Genomic DNA, 16,088 nt, shown 5'->3' with positions numbered 1-16,088 from the left:
CCCAGAGCAATGACTGACCCCTAATCATTTTGATATGGCTTGTCTCAAAGTCACTTGACTGAATTTGTTTTCTGGTTTATGTATTTATTACACTATGCTTTTTACCATTATTTTAGAGCAGCAGTCCCCAAGCTTTTGGTACCAGGGACCAGTCTGATGGAAGACAATTTTTCCACCAACCAGGGCACTTGATTGTCTTTTGACTATTGATGGCTTTGATGGAAGGACACACATAGATCTTCGTAAAGCCAATTCATAAAATACAATAATATATTTAGAATACACAGCAGGAACAAGGTAGGCAATGTTCTCACCATGGCCACTCCCTTTCATAATTATATTTAACTGTCTGTAACATTAGACAAAAAAAGTACAAAATCTCACCTATTTCCCTCACTCAAGAAACATTCTTGATGATTTTACTATGTTTCAAGCACCACACCAGGCACTGGGAACACACTTGGTGGGTGCAGAACATCACACAGTGATTACAGCCCTATAGAATGTCACTGGGCACAGAGCACAGGCCTTCGTCCAGTCTGAGGAGCCTGAAAAGGCCCTCTGTAAGGAACTTACGCTTCCTCTGGGACGGAAGAATGAACAGGAGTTGGACAGGCAGAGAAGTAAAGGGGGTAATTTTCAGTTAAGAGAAAATCACATTTGTAAAGACTCTGCAGTAGGAAGAAATTTGTGCTCATGAAAGGAGAAAAAGACTGCATGTGAGGAGAAGCCAGACGGTGGGGCTGGGGGACGTCACAGTGGCACTGAGCAAGGCTGGTGCAGCAGGCAAGGGGGTCTGGACCCCATTCTAAGTGCAGTGGGGGAGCCATTGAACAATGTTAGGCCTGGGGGAAATGGATTGGAAGAGAGGTAGGAAGGGTGGCCTGGGGCTAGCTGTGATGCTACTGAACATTCTAGAAACATCAGAGGTCTTAGTCACCCAGTCTTAAGAAAAAGTAGTTGATGAAAGACTGCCTTGAGTTGCCCAAACTTCCCTGAGTGACAGTGTTGTGGAAGGAAGTAGAATGGAAGAGAACATTACCCACGCCTGCCTAGAAAGCAAATTAAAACCTGCAGTTCATTTTCAGCAGGAAAAGCAGAATGCTAGAGTTCAGTCTTGCTCAATTAAACTCAGATCTCAGTTGAGGACAGAAATATGCTTGCTGCATTTTTCTTCCAAAGTATGGCACACTCTAAGATTTTATGAGGTTATATAGACTCTATCATACAAGAAAAGAGAGCTAAAAGCAGAAAAGGAAGTACCCCAGTCACTTTATTTTAAAGGAAGTTTAAGAAATAGCTGTGACATTACCAAATCCAACAGTTGCAAACATCAGATGAGGAATGACTATTCCTCTACCAATACCATTCCACCTATTATGACTGCACAAAAGCCAAAGTGCAATATCGCACAGGCTTGATCATACCTTTGTTAACTGGAACAAAGTGAGTTCCTGAAGGTGCCATGTTTGTCTCTGTAAAGTAAGGCTAAGAATTATTAGGACCATTTTTCTGGTGGAGAAATCGAGGCATTGCCTTTAAGGGAATCACTAAAAGTTATTGTAGGAGCCAGACATATGGCCAGCTGATAGAGTGAGAAATTTCAAGGGACTCACGACAATGATTTTCACATGTCCAACAGCAGGAGCATCACCAGGGGAGCTTAACAAGAACAGGGATCCCTGGACCTTGAACCACACCTACAAAATGATTCTCTCTGTGTTTTCAACATGTTTCATGAATGATTCTGATTCAAAGCCAAGTTTGGGAGCCCCTGACTTAGTCCATTCTCAACAGGAGAAAATTGTGTCTGACACTCAGGGCACATTTGGCAATGTCTGAGACATTTCTGCTTGTCCCATTGGGGGAGGGGGTGCTACTGACATTTAGTGAGTAACGTCCAGGATGCTGCTAGAATGCTGCAATGCACAAGTCAGCGCTCAAAACCAAGAATTACCAGGCCCGAAATGTCAATAGTGCCAAGGTGGAGACATCCCAAACTAACCCAACCCCTCAGAAAAAGCAGTCCAGGAAAATGACAAGGCTTTTAATTTCTGCAGTTAAAGGTTAGAACCTGGTTTTCTAGAAATTCAGTCCCATTTTCTGTATTCTATGTGATCTTAAAGACCAATGTGAAGTCAGGCCCCTTTATTTGGAGTTCAGCTGTCTTTCAAATTTCACCAGGCAGTCAATAGTTAAATGTCTTGGGAATTATGGTTTTTCAGGCTGAAGAGCTTGCTTTAGTGCACTCCAGGGAAAGTTTGTATTATTGGTCCCAGTCTTGCCACAAACACGAGAAGTCTGTTCTATTCTATGTACCAGACAGAACCGTAACCGGCTCCTGTTGGTTATCGTTACTAAGCAGAGCACTGAATGGCTGTCTCTCAGAATCTCCACAACACTACGAAGGACCCGGGAATATTGCCAATTCTTTACAAAGCAGTAAACTTGCCTGGATTGCAGAGCAGGTAAGTGGCAGAGCCAGATTCTGAGTCCACATCAGCCCACCCTAAAGCCCACGCTTGTAAGCCCCATGCTCAACTGCCTCTCCGAATCTCCAGCCACAAACAAACTGGCCTTTCAAGGCTCTGTCCCACTCCTCACGGGCTCCTTCTGTAACAACCCAGAGCACCTGCCAGATTTCCCTTAATTTTTAAGGAAATGTGGTCCTTGCTTTGATAACACAACACGTCCCTGGAAGTCACACAGCTGGTAGCCGCGGCAGGCAAGCCTGCAGTGGTGGCCGCGTCTGCCGGAACCAGGCTGGTGCTATACCTACTGGCGGAAGCCGTTAAGTGGGGGCAGGATGGATGGAGAGTCTAAAACAGAGCCACCCAGCAGAAAGACAGAATGATTTAGTAACAACTGCCTGGGTTTCAGTGTCAAACAGTGTTGGACTCAAATCAGTACCTTCCCAGCTAAGTAATCTTGGATGAATTAATGAACCTCAGAGTAATTATAAAGTGGGGTGTCTAAAGCCGACCTTGCAGGCCTGTAGAAAGGTGAAGAAATCCTATTGTGGGGCACTTCTCCTGCCTGGCTCATATGGCAGTTGCTATTATTATTACGACTACTACTATTATTATGTACAGAATGAGCAAAATCCATGATGTCAAGTACAAAAACTTGAACTTGCTTTACTCAGTTAATGAGTTCTTAAAAGATCTTATATAAATCAAATTTATGCATATTGAATTATATCTTAAATACATTACAGAAATATGATAGTTGAGGAAAAATTGCAGGCAATCATTTTGTGCCTGCTTACCTAAAAACATACTTCTATGTTTCTTTTAGGGAAATAAAACCCCCACTAATATATAGGAGGGGATGCTATTATAATTTTTCTGTTTGGAGAATGCCAATGTTTTATTCCTATCTTCACTGTCCAGAATTCAAACCTGTTGCAGACACACAGAAATGGAGATCAGTGTGATGAACCACAGGACACAAATGTAAGTAAACCACAGGCTGTGACCACCAGGAGCTTATAATCTATTTCAAGAGATGTGGGCACATAAAGGAAATGTAAATTACATCGTGTGCAGACAGAATATATTAACTGCAAATAAAAGCTACAGGCAAAGAAAATGGTATAAGAAGTTGGAAGGCTGGAGAAATGACTGCATTATAATGTGATCGAAAAAGGTTTGAGTACAAAGGAGGCTCTCTGCAGCACTGAGAGAAGCCAGGAGTTAAAGCGGTGGGGAGCTGGGAGAAGGCAGGAAAAATCTGAGCTGGCATAGTGTTAGAAGGAAACGGCAAGAGATGAAAAACAGGTCTGTAAATGTGCAGGGACGAGCATCTAAAGGAGTGGCTTCTACAAAACCGAAGGGTGCTTGAGAATTGCACACAGGACCTGCAGATGCTACCTTGGAGCGAGGATAATGCTTGGGGAGAACACGGAAGGACGCAAAGCCATGCTAAGGAATCTGGCTGCAGTCCCAGGATGACTGGAAAACTCAAGAATCATCCAGGACTATCTTTTTGTTAATTGCAGTATATTTCCCTCAAACAAAATCTTTCCCCAAATCAGCCCACACGTGAAAACAGGGCAATACAAAAGTTCTGCAGCAGGAGTGAGCTAGGAGTGCCTGGAAGCCCATTCCACACACTGCTCTCCCCCGAACCACTTGAGAAGGATCTGCAGAACTGAGGTTGAAAACAGTGTATCTCTTCCCATCACCCTTTCTGGGCCTAAATCTGCTCACTGCAGCCTCTCCAAGCAGGTGTCTGAGGTACTTAGCAGAAATGATGGAACCCCTCGCCTCCTGAGATGGCTCCTGTTGGCTTTTCTTTGGCAGAGGATGGAGTTCATACCCTTGGGACATAAATAGCACATTTAATGATCCCTCCTCTACAGGAAATAACTTCAGAAATTTGGTAACACCTGTGAGACCCCCTTTCTTCAGGTTCACATATGGGCAGTTTCATTAACCATTAGTCTGTCTTCCTAGGCAACTGAAAGTATATACAGGGAAATAAAACAGAGTAATAAAGCCTGGTCGTTACCTAGAAGGCCACGCTGTGATGGGAGCCGGTGCCATGTATTTAGGCAGAGGTGACACTGAGAGTCATGAGAGAACACGGGGTCCACAGTGTGTGGATAGTGAACACACAGACCAGAGGGCTAAGCATTGAGGTTGGGATAGATCTAGAAAGGAGAAATATGTGGAGCATGAAAGACATTGACGCAGACTAATCAAACAAAGAGGAGGAATCCCAGGCACTGAAGCTGGAAGAAGGGAGTGGGGAGTTTCAAGAAGATGTGAATGAGCAGCTTTGCCAAGTGTGATTAAGTGGGTGAGGACAACCAAGGCGGCACAGCAAAGGCCACTTGATTTAGCAAACCAGAATACATTGCTGCCATCAAAGGGAAGTCTTAGAGAGAGGAAAACTGTTATTCATCCAAAGAGTAAAGGAGACACTGAAACAACATAGATAGCACATAGCAATAACATGTAAATAAGCCTGGAATGGAAAACCAGAGAATGAATTACACACTAGCAAAGGAGCTACTAGGTCAAGGGGAGAACTTCCCAAGGTAGGAACAGAAGACAGAAGACAGAAAAAAAAAAAGAAGACAGAAAAAAAAACAGAAGAACGGAACAGAAGACAGAAAAAAAAAAAAAACAATAAACGAAGAGGCTATGGATGGGACAAAGCCCCAGGTAAGGTGGAAAGGGTGGGTTAAAACAAATGAGGGGGCCAGGCCTGGTAGTGCACATCTGTAATCCAGCCTGCTCAGGAGGCTGAGGTGGGAGGATCACTGGAGCCCAGGAGTCTGAGGCTGCAATGAGCTGTGATCACACCACTGCCCTCCAGCCTGGGCAACAGAGGAGACCCCATCTCTAAAATTAAGTGAAAAAAATGTGGCACAAGAGACATGGGGATTGGGATAGGCCTTTTGGAAAGAAAGTGATAGCCCTGGAAAGAAAGTGAAACCCGTAGAAAAGGAGGACAGGATGGCACAAGACAAAGGAATCAAGAGGTCTGTGGGGCTAGGCAAATACGTAGGCTGAGAAGTTCCGAGGCACAGACAGAAGTGGTGGCTTTCTGGCCCAAATGTCCTCCTTGGAAAGCAAGGTGTGGGGCGAAGGGCAGGAGCAAGAGACATTGGTGGTTTGAAGAGTTTGTTCCGGGAAAAAAGAACTGCCCAGAAATGCTGGTGAGTGGCCAAGGGATGGAAGAAAATACAGAGAAGTACTAGGGAGCCAGTGACTATTCCATAGCATAAACTGGCTGCACGTCCAGTCAGCACGTTTCTTCATTACATAACAATGATGCCCTCTCATCCTTTAATTTTCTCTCCTTCCTAAACATTTAAAAAGTTAGTCAGAGAAAGAATGAGCACAAAGGCACACTGTTTATGATGGAAGGGCAGGTGAAAAGGAAAACCAGAGTATCTAATTTTCCAATCTAATGAGAATTTGCTTAAACTAACAGCAATAATGGCCGCCTTTATTGAGTACTTACTCTGAGCCAGGCAATGTTCTACATTCTTTGTACGTATTGTCTTTAACCTTCATGAGGACCATAACAGTAACAAATTATCATCCCAACATTCCAAGACAAAGAGACTGAAGCTCAATGAGCCTGAGCCTCTCACAGAAAGCAGGGCTCCAGGACTGCTCTAGTCTGAATGTTTGTGCCCCCTGCCCCCCAATTCCATATGTTGCAACCTACCCCCAGGGTGACGGTACTCAGAGGTGGCTCCTTTGGAAGGTGATTAGGTCATGAGAGTAGAATGCTCATGAATGGGATTAAGTGGCTGGAGGGAGCCCGTGTGCTCCTTCCACCTGTGAGAACAACAGAAAAAGCACCATTTGTGAGGAACAGGCTTTCCCCAGACATCAAATCCACTGGTGCTTCGTTCTTGGACTTCCCAGCCTCCAGAACTGTAAGCAACAAACTTTTGTGGTTTATAAATTATTCAGTTTAAGGGACTTTGTTTAAGCAGCTGAAAGCACTAAGACAAGGACTCACACCCAGGTTGAAATGTTCCTGGAACCTGTACTTGTCTGTTATTCTGCGCTGCCTCTTAGGAGATGCCTCTTGTCAAAGTGTTCAGGGTTCTACGCTCTTGACTGAGAAATGCATTGTTCAATATATAGCAAGTTAACAAGAACGGTGGATGCGAGAGCCTTGGTATGTCCAGACAACAAGGATCCTCAGCCTCGAGTGGCTCCCCGAGGCTGAAACTCAACAACAGACAGTGAAGCCTGGAGCAGAAGCCAGGAACAAGCTAACTGATAACTCTTTGGAGAGCTCTGCATGGAACAGCAAAGTCCATTTGTAAGAAGCTCCTAGGGGTTTTTCCTGCTGATTGGAAACACAGAACTTTCTGCTAAAAATTTAGACAGAAGATAAAAAGGCCACTGTGGGCAGACATCCCCTTGAACACAACAGGTACTGTCAGAGGACAGCTGAGCAAAATTGAGCACCTGATAAGATAATCACCACTCAGGAAGCATCCCTCCCAATTATTCGTTATTGAAACATCCTTTTATTTTAAGTAAGGACTGTTCACCAGGCACGGAGAAACAGCACTCAAAGACAAGTGGCTTCCAGTCTGTTTCTCAAACAGTGGGAGCCCTTGAATCACAGTCACCTGGTGCTTACCACAGAGGCAGATGAAGGGCCCCAGCCCTGGCCAATGAATCAAAATCTCCGCAGCTGGGGCTGGGAATGTGCATCTTGCACAAGCTCCCTGGGCAATTCTTGCTCACACTCAGGGTTGAGGACCACTGGATTGAGTTGATAGACGATGACAACACAATGTGATAAGTGGATGGACACTCAAAATTTCAGGAGAACATAGAGCAGCAATGCCTAACTCAACTTTTGAAAACAGCTTTTCGTGAAATAGCTATCCAGGTTAAAAAGAAACAAAGAGCTTTCTAAACGAAGCTAACATGCAATGGGAGAGAGACAGGTTATGTGATGCTTATTGAATAAGGTAGAAAATTGGGAGAAAACTCAAGTAACAATCATGACTTCAACTCTTCAGTGCTTGTGCAAATACACTTTCAATTCTCCTGCCAACTTCTGACTTCATCAAGAAACAACACCTGCCACCCACACTGCCATTAAGTCCCACTCCAACTTCAGCAACTGCAGGGCAATAAGAGTCTGGGTTCCTAACTCTGTGTCTAGGTCTATGGCCTTAACAGGAGGCCTACACTTTAATCAATTGTTTGCAAGTTCAGTCTTTGGAGGAGGGGAGGCCTGGGGTTATGTCCTGGTCTGTCACCAACAGACAAATCATGTAACTTCTCCGAACTTCAATATTCTTATCTGTAAAACCAGAATAATCATCAAGAACAGACAGCTCAACATCACGTGCCTCCTCATACGATGCACCAAAAAGGACACAACATCTTTCCCTAGCATTTCTGCAAAAAATGCAAAACCCAAATCTAATCGGAGATATCAGAGAACCCCAAACTGAAGGACTTTCCATAAAATAGCTATCTTGTACACTACAAAAATGTCAAAGTCACAAACAATAAAGACTGAGGAATTGTTCCAGATCAATGGAGACCAAAGAGACGTGATAATAAACACAGTACACGATCCTGGATGGGATATTAGACTGTAGCTAAAAAGGGCCTTATTGGAACAACTGATGAAAGTGAATACGGAGTACGAACTGCGAATTTGATGATAGCGTTCTACAGTTGTTCAGTTTCCTGGTTTTTATAAAAGTACTGTGGTTATGTAAGAGAATGATTTTATACTTAGGAAATACAGACTGATTATTTAGGGGTAAAAGGGGGATGGTGCCTCTGAGTCCCCAGTAAATGTTTCAGAAAAAGTGTAGGTGGGCAGGAGTTCTTTGTATTATTCTTGCAATTTCCTTGTGCTCGAAATTCTATCAAAAAATTACTCATCAAAGCTATCAGGCCCGGAAAAGGAAAGACTGAGAAACTATTCACCATTGAAGAAGACTGAGGAAACATGACAACTGTATACAATGTGGTTGATATTCCTGGATCCTAGAACAGAAAAAGGATATTAGTGGGAAAACTGGTAAAATCCAAATAAAGTTCATGGTTTAGTTAATGTAATATACCAATGTCAATTTCTTAGTTTTGACAAATGGGCCAAGATTAAGATGTTAACATTAGGGGAAACTGGAAGAAGGATACAAATGTAAGCGTATACAGTCTTCGCAATTTTCTGTAAATCTAAAATTATTCCAAAATAAAAAGATTATTTTTATAAAAAAAAAAAAAGTATTAAAACACACACACAGCAAAAGCCACCCAAAGGCAGAGAATACCACATAGACTCCATGGTAGCCAGGAATGCACATCAAGAGCTGCTGTCTTAAAGCCGAGGTTCTCAAACTCCACCAACCATGGCAGAATCAAAATTACACAGCTTACGAGAACCACTAACTTAGACTCTCTCGGGATGGGGCCGCTGAGAACATTTATTTGCACAAGTGTCCAGGTGGTTCTGATGAGCACACAGGTTTGGGTGCCAAGCATCCAACTCAGCACTTCTCAGACTTAACTATGGTCAGTGATTCCCCTGGGCGTACTTTCAAAATGCAGATTCTGGGTCGGGAGGTCAGAGTAAGACCAGAGATTCTGCATTTCTAACGGGCTTCCAGGTGATGCCAGAGCATCTGGTCCTCAGTCCCTTGTGGAAATGCCTGGGTCCACGCCCCTGCGGAGCACTCAGAACTGCTACGTGTATGTGAGGAACCAACTTCCATCTCAGGGAAGCCACTTTTCTCTTAGGTTATAGTCAAACCTAATGCTAACTACATTTAGTCTGCACCACGTATCTCCAGACCTTTTTTTAAGGTAAAATTTAACTATTAATAGCATCATATCTCAAGCCACATATGAAAAAGGATAAGCATCTGTTGCCTGATACAAATGTACACGAAACTACTGGGAGTCTCCACCTCGCTATTTGCATGGATTGCTTCCAGAGTCACTAAAAACCTATCTCAGAGAGCAATAAAAGTGGCAGTCGTGTGTAGTCTGATGACACCTTTTTTGACAACAATCCCCCAAAATATACCCTTTCTTACATTCAATTTAAGTTCAACTAATTCTAATTTGAACTATATAATTCATTTTAATGATTCCTTTGGAGTCACACAATGCCTTATAACTCTTGTATTGGTCCTCTACCAGATAATAAAATCTTACTAGGAAAAAAAATTGTAAATCATAATCATATAATAGTATTGAGAGCATAAATAAAGATTAGAGTTGCCGTGGGATTATAATTTTGAAAATGTAGAAAGCCATCTAGAATCCTATGTTACATGCTTTATGAAACCCGTAAGTGTATATTAGGTCTCAGCACTTTTTTCCTCATGCTCCAGCATAAATATAGTAAAGTGAGGACAAAAATGACCATCCCAAGATAACCTACTATTTACTATAATAAAACAGTAAATGAGAACCATACCATACGACTCTCAAGATCCAAACTAAAGGATGCCTTTACAGGTAAAACCATTTTTATAAACCTTCTTGATATTTTTTCATTCAATAAATATTTACTGAGTATTTATTACATGCCAGACAATATGCTAGACACATGGTGAATTTTACCCTAAAAATAAAATCACAATTGGCTGGGATCCAAGACTGAGCCCCTGTCTGCTAATTTCATCATAAAGCTGTTAACATAACAAAGTACCAATATACTTGGCTGCTTCTGCAAAAAGTGAAGAGAAAAATGATCCAAAATATTAAGTTTTGTGCTGCCTATGTTAAAACAATCTGCACATATTCATGAGTCACTGCAAGGCAGGGCTGGGACAGCCTCCACTATGTCAACTGCCCAAAGCACGATACACTTGTCCTTCCCGCCTCCCTCCCAGCTTCAGACACAAACTGCGTATTGACACAATCCAGGTAGACATCAGAAGACCATAAAAACCCTATCCACCACCATTGTACGTGGTACAAAAATCAAACTACACTGCAACTATTATTGCACAGATTTTTCAGCTCAAGAAGGGAGAGAAAGGGGGAAAAAAGAGTTACCCAAAGTCTACGAAAATTCCAACACAGAAAGGAAACTGAAAATAACCACCCAAATGCCGCCCACATTACTAACCTGATCGATTTCCATGAGTTTGGGGTAGGCGCCCGGCCATTCTATGGCCACCTTGACGATGTCCGCCGGTGGCGGCATTGTAAGCCCCCAAAATGTCCGAAGCCAGTGGAACTGGGATCCTACAGGGAGGACGGCCACACGTGTCTATACCTAATGAGGAATGACAAAAAGAGAAAGAGAAGTCACTCACTGCAGATGCAGGGTGAATTTTGCTTCATCACTTCCTGTTTTCACTGGTGGTTTGGTACGGAAAACGGCTCCCCTTGGTGCCTAGGTGCTGAAGACACAGGGGTGCAGCCAAAGGCACCACGAGCTCCCCAGGAAAGATAAAAGATGAGGGGGCCGGCGGCAACACCCTTGAGTCAAAGCCGCCAGGAAAGGCTGCCCCGGGGGGCATGGTTTGTGCGAATCTTCAGTGGCAAGGAAGCTGTTCCTTACCACCGAGCTCTGCTCCGAATGGTGCCCAGGGTCTGAATGAGCCGGGCTTGCTCTCTGTCCAGACATACATGTAAACGCCTGGTGCTCAACAGTCTCCGGAAGGACAGATTGCCCAGGAAGTCATGGTCAGGAAACAGCGTTTCTTTAAAGTGTTTTCTGTGTGTCACAAATAGATCTCTGCACTATAGCAACCAGGATATTATGAGGAAGGAGAAATACCCCAAGAGTTCAGACACATGCACACACACAAACTCCCTCCCCAAGGCCGGTTCACATAATGCGCCTTCCAGGGGCGGGAAGAAAATGTACAGATACGGATAGGACGGCATTCAGAACAGACCTTGAATTCTCCTTTGAATAGTCCTGCTCAAACAAAGGAAGCAACCCCATTATCCTCTGCCTCCTCTTCCAAGGCTAGCCCATTTCTGTTTTTAATTTCATTTTTTGTTAATCATGTGATTCAAACTGTGTGTGTGTGTGTGTGTGTGTGTGTGTGTGTGTGTGTGAAGATATGCAGTGTGGAGTCTCCCTTCTGCCAATGCCGCACACCTACCAAATATCCGTCTTCACCCCCTATCCCTGCAGCTACCCAAAGTTATTAGTTTCTTAGGTATCTCTCCAGAATTTCTTCAAGTATAGAAGGCAAATACAAAAACATATTTTTACATTTCCCACCTTCCTTTTATAAAAGGCAGCATTCAATACCTTTTTTCTTTTTCACTGTAGTATATATTCTAAATCTGTCTGTATTAGCACAAACAGAGCATCCTCATTCTTTTCATAGCCATGTAGCAGTTCATTGTACGAATGCACCCTATATGCAGAACCAGTCCTCTGCTGGGAGCATTTGGGTGGTTTCCTACCATTGGCTATTATAAACAAGACTGTGATGCATAAACTTGTGCATACTTAATTTTGCACAAGTACTAGTGTGTCCTTACAATAGAGTCACATTAGTAAAACTGCTGGGTTAAAGACTGTATGCAGTTTTAAATTTTGATAGCCATTCCCAAGTATCCCTCCATTGTGGTTGTACCAATACACCTCTCCAGCGATGTATGAGGTTGCCAACTTACACATAGCCTCACGAACAGATTGAATTTTGAACAGATGGGTTAAAAAAAATCTCAATGTACATTCGAATTGTATTTCTCTCATTATGAGTGAGGTTGAACATGAAAGTGAAAAGTCGTATGCTCTGTTTCTGTGAACTGCCCAAATCCTTTGCCCCTTTTCTATTGGCTTCTTGGTCTTTTTTAAGAAATTGATCTCTGTATGATTATCTTAATCAACCATGTGCACTCGGACCTTTATAAGACCAGAGTAAGCTGCGTCAGTTACTATTCTAGATCTCAGTGGCAGCTGGACATTACTGAGACAACAGAGATAGCAGAGTTAACAATGGAAGCCTCAACACCACCAGCAGTTATATAAATAACTGACTTCAGCAGAGCTGGCAAGTAAAGGAAATGAACCAAAACAAAAGCGCTGTTCCTTTGGCCAAGGATGATTAGGAAAGGCCACTGTGAAGCTAATTAGTGGTAACCAGCAAGAGCAAAACTGCAAAGCAATGGTTTATCTCTCATTCAACAAGAAGTTGTGGAGTCTCTACTCTGCGCCAGGCCGGTTCTCCATGCTAGCGATACATTGCAGCAAGTGCTGGTGTTAGCAACAAGGGACGTGGAGTAAAATAAAGCAGGGAAGACAGAGACTCTGAAGACTGTGTCTATGTCTGTGTGGGAGGGGCAGGAATATCATTTTAAATAGGGAAATCAAAGAAAATGTCTCTGAGAAGGCAGCATTTAAGTAGTGTCATATGAGAGGCGGGGAAGTGAGCCCTGTGGACATCTGGAGAAATCACATCCCAGGCCAAGGAAAAACCACGTGCAAAGGCCCTGAGGCAGGGACATGCCTGGTATGTTCCTGAAATAGGAAAGTTACTGAAGCCACATAAGTAAGGATAAGAGAATGAGTTCTGAGAATGATTGGGTCACACTTGGCAGGTTCATTTGCTGTACTCTTGAGCCCTTAGACACTTATACCACAACTTTTGGTTTGTGACTTCTAGAGAAGGGAGCATATGTCCATGCACGTCTATTCAGAGTGTAAACTGGCACGACTTTCCAGAGGGCCTTTGACTTATCAAAAGCCTTAAAACAAGTGAATATTCAAAAATAGGAACTTGTTAAGTAATTATGGTGTCTCATACGTGCGAATATAAACCAACAATCTGTACCTTGGACTTCATAGCCTACCCTCTTTGAATACTTGAAAATTCTAAGAACGTCTTATTACATGTGTACCACATCACTTCAATTCAGGACTCAAATTCAGTTACACACCCTAGAATAAGTAAGTGGGCTCTTATGTGAAAACACACTCTCTGTGAATATCAGGTAACACCATTTGAAGCAAAGAATACACAATCTTGGGAGGCAAGAGAATAAATAATAAAAATTAAAATGTATTTTAAGTACCCTCCTCTCACCTCTGCATAAAACAGTCTAGAATTACACCAAAAGAGGTCATTCAACCTCCTAGGAATCAAAGGCCAAGCTTGTTTTTCTACCCCTTTAACTGGTATTTATTTCTCGAAGACTGTTCAGGGAAAACCTGTTGAGCAGGTGAGAATACCATAAGGTGGATCGCCCTGGTCTCCTGTGGAGAGAAAGAGGGGAGCAGTGTACAAAGCAACCATTGAGAAAGCAAGGCAGCAAGGGGGCTTTTCCTGGGGAATTCTCTTAACCAAGACCAATTAGACCTCATCAGTGTTCCTCCACACTAACAACCCACAAGGTATGGGGGTCTGGGGGAACAGCAAGGCTCCCCTGGAGTATAGTCAGACGCACAATTGCAGAATGGGCAACTCAGTCCACATTTTATCCTCTGAAGTCCATATTTTGTGCTCTTAAATTTACATTTCCATGAGGAAACAGTTTGCTTTTAAGGCTTCTATATATAGTTATTGTTGCTTCTGATGAAATTTAGGGGAGAAAGAGTCCAGCTCTGGTTTTCACACTCTCTGCCCAATTAGCAGCTGGGGCCATAGTTCTTTGCTGAGGGGGCTGTCCTGTGCATTGTAGGATAGCTGCCAGCATCCCTGGCCTCTACCCTCTAGAGGTCAACAGCCTCCCCTAGTCTTGACAATCAAAAATGCCCTTGGTTGAGAGGTGCTGAGCTGGCAAGTCCTCTAGGCAGATTACCGACGATCAGGGCAACCTATCCCTGAACTCAGCACAATGCACATGGTCTCATCAGGCTCTCCAGGAAATATCAACACACAGGCCAAACTCTTGGTCAGGCATACCAGAGATGGAAATACATTTACAAATTTTCAGCAAACACATTCAGTCCTCTGGTGTCCTTTCCTTCCCCCCCCCACAGCACCTGTGACACTGGGCTCTTGCTGTCAACTTCTCCCCACCATAGCTGGAGCACTCTAAGAGCGAGGTCCACATCCCACTCACAGTTACAGACCCAAGGCCACACAGGCATTGTAATACGTGGCTGTTAGATGAGTGCATCCACAACTAACATCTCATTAGAGCTACCCGCAGTAAAACTGAGCCTACTGTTTCAAAATCACCAGAGTGGATAAGCCAGTATTACTTAAATTTCCCAGTAAATATAAGCTACATGAATTTGTGTAGAAAGCCGAGTATAATAATTCCTATACAAACTGAAATTTAAGAACCACTAAAGGGAGAGACAAAAGGAAGGTCTATGCAGCTGGCTAGACAGTCCAACCATTATGCCTTCTGAGGTCACTATCAAATCCCTGGAGGCAGCTAGGGAATGGGTGGAGAATTCTAAACTATCCCTGCTTGCCTACTGGATTGACTTTATTCCACAGTTAATATTATGATTCTATAACCTCGATGCACATGTTAAATGGCTTACTTATATTAATAGTTGAGTGAGTTAAACGAGATAGAGGAGTCACTTCTTACTCTAGAGTTAGTTACCGAAGTCTGCAAATCGGTTACGCGTGATTCTATGAACCCTGAGTATGTCCATTCTGCTGAATATCTTCTTAGCCTTGGGTAGCATTTTGAAGATAACAGAGAGAAATCACTTGTGACTCCCGTCTAGAAGCTTGCCTATCTCTACATGCCCAAGTTTCTGCTTGCCTCTGTCTGTTTGAAGCTCACCTCACTGTAGTCTCTTAAAGATCTGTTACATCTCTACATGTTTTTCCCAGGCATCTTGATTCGTTCCTGGATTTCAGAAACTTCCCAAATACTTGATCAATTTTTTTGTTTTTCTGAATTTCCCAAATAGTTTTAGTTTGGGGTCCCTGCAATGGCTTTAAACCCCTTTATCCTATTTCTAGTCTTTCTGTTGCACAGCAAACCCTACTGAGGAAAAAAAAATCAAACGTGTAAGGCCATTCCTGTAAAGCTATGTGTTGGGAAAACTAACACACTTGCCCCAGTGAACCGTGTGCCCCTCCCCCACTGCACTCCAAGAGCTGCACAGATGGGCCAGGGGAGGCCAGGGCAGATCAATAGATGGGAAACACCAAACAGCTGGAGAAACAATTTGCTTCAACTCCTTGGCCCCTTCCTTCCTCCCCAGGAAAGCCGTCCTCTGCCCCACTAACCATCATTATCTGTTGGTGATGGATAATGGGTTTATAATGATTATGGCGGTAGTGGGGAGAGAGCTGCACTCTCCCCATGTTGAGTGGTTGCTGATAGAAAAAAAAAAAATAGACAACATTATCTTTTTGAATTAGGTTAGGTAGAAAGGGAAAGGGCCCAGGAAGGGGCACGCACTGGAAGCTGCCTTCCATTCACTCTCTCTGCCCTACTCATACTTCCTGGAGCTCCCTAGTCTTCACTTTTGAGGACACTGCCCAGCATGGTACACTCCACCTCAGAAAGGCCCACTGAAACACACTCAAAGTTTTTTTTTTCCTTCTCTTCTTTTTGCTACCATTCTTTTTATTCTGAACAGACTGATACGGCCCCAACACCTTTACTGTCTAGGTCTAATAATACAGTAAGGGACAGGTACTGTCAGCTTGACGTTATTCAGGCGGTTGTGACAATCCA

The 16,088-nt window shown here is 43.3% G+C and overlaps 1 protein-coding gene across 1 annotated transcript in view; it reads right to left on the bottom strand.

Annotated features, from left to right (window-relative positions):
- Window positions 1–10,809, bottom strand: part of LOC105805796 (engulfment and cell motility protein 1) — a 265,488-nt gene extending 254,679 nt beyond the window's left edge. Inside the window, exon 1 of the mRNA XM_012638750.1 lies at window positions 10,594–10,809. Within this exon, the coding sequence (XP_012494204.1) occupies window positions 10,594–10,671 (78 nt within the window). The 5' untranslated portion in view covers window positions 10,672–10,809. The remainder of the gene's footprint in view (window positions 1–10,593) is intronic.
- Window positions 10,810–16,088: the final 5,279 nt, after the last annotated feature.

This window comes from Propithecus coquereli, unplaced genomic scaffold (assembly GCF_000956105.1).
Source record: "Propithecus coquereli isolate 6110/MARCELLA unplaced genomic scaffold, Pcoq_1.0 Scaffold134, whole genome shotgun sequence".
In the NCBI taxonomy this organism is placed as follows: Eukaryota; Metazoa; Chordata; class Mammalia; order Primates; family Indriidae; genus Propithecus; species Propithecus coquereli.
Note: the sequence above shows the minus strand (reverse complement) of the source record. Positions and strands in the feature narration are given on the sequence as shown.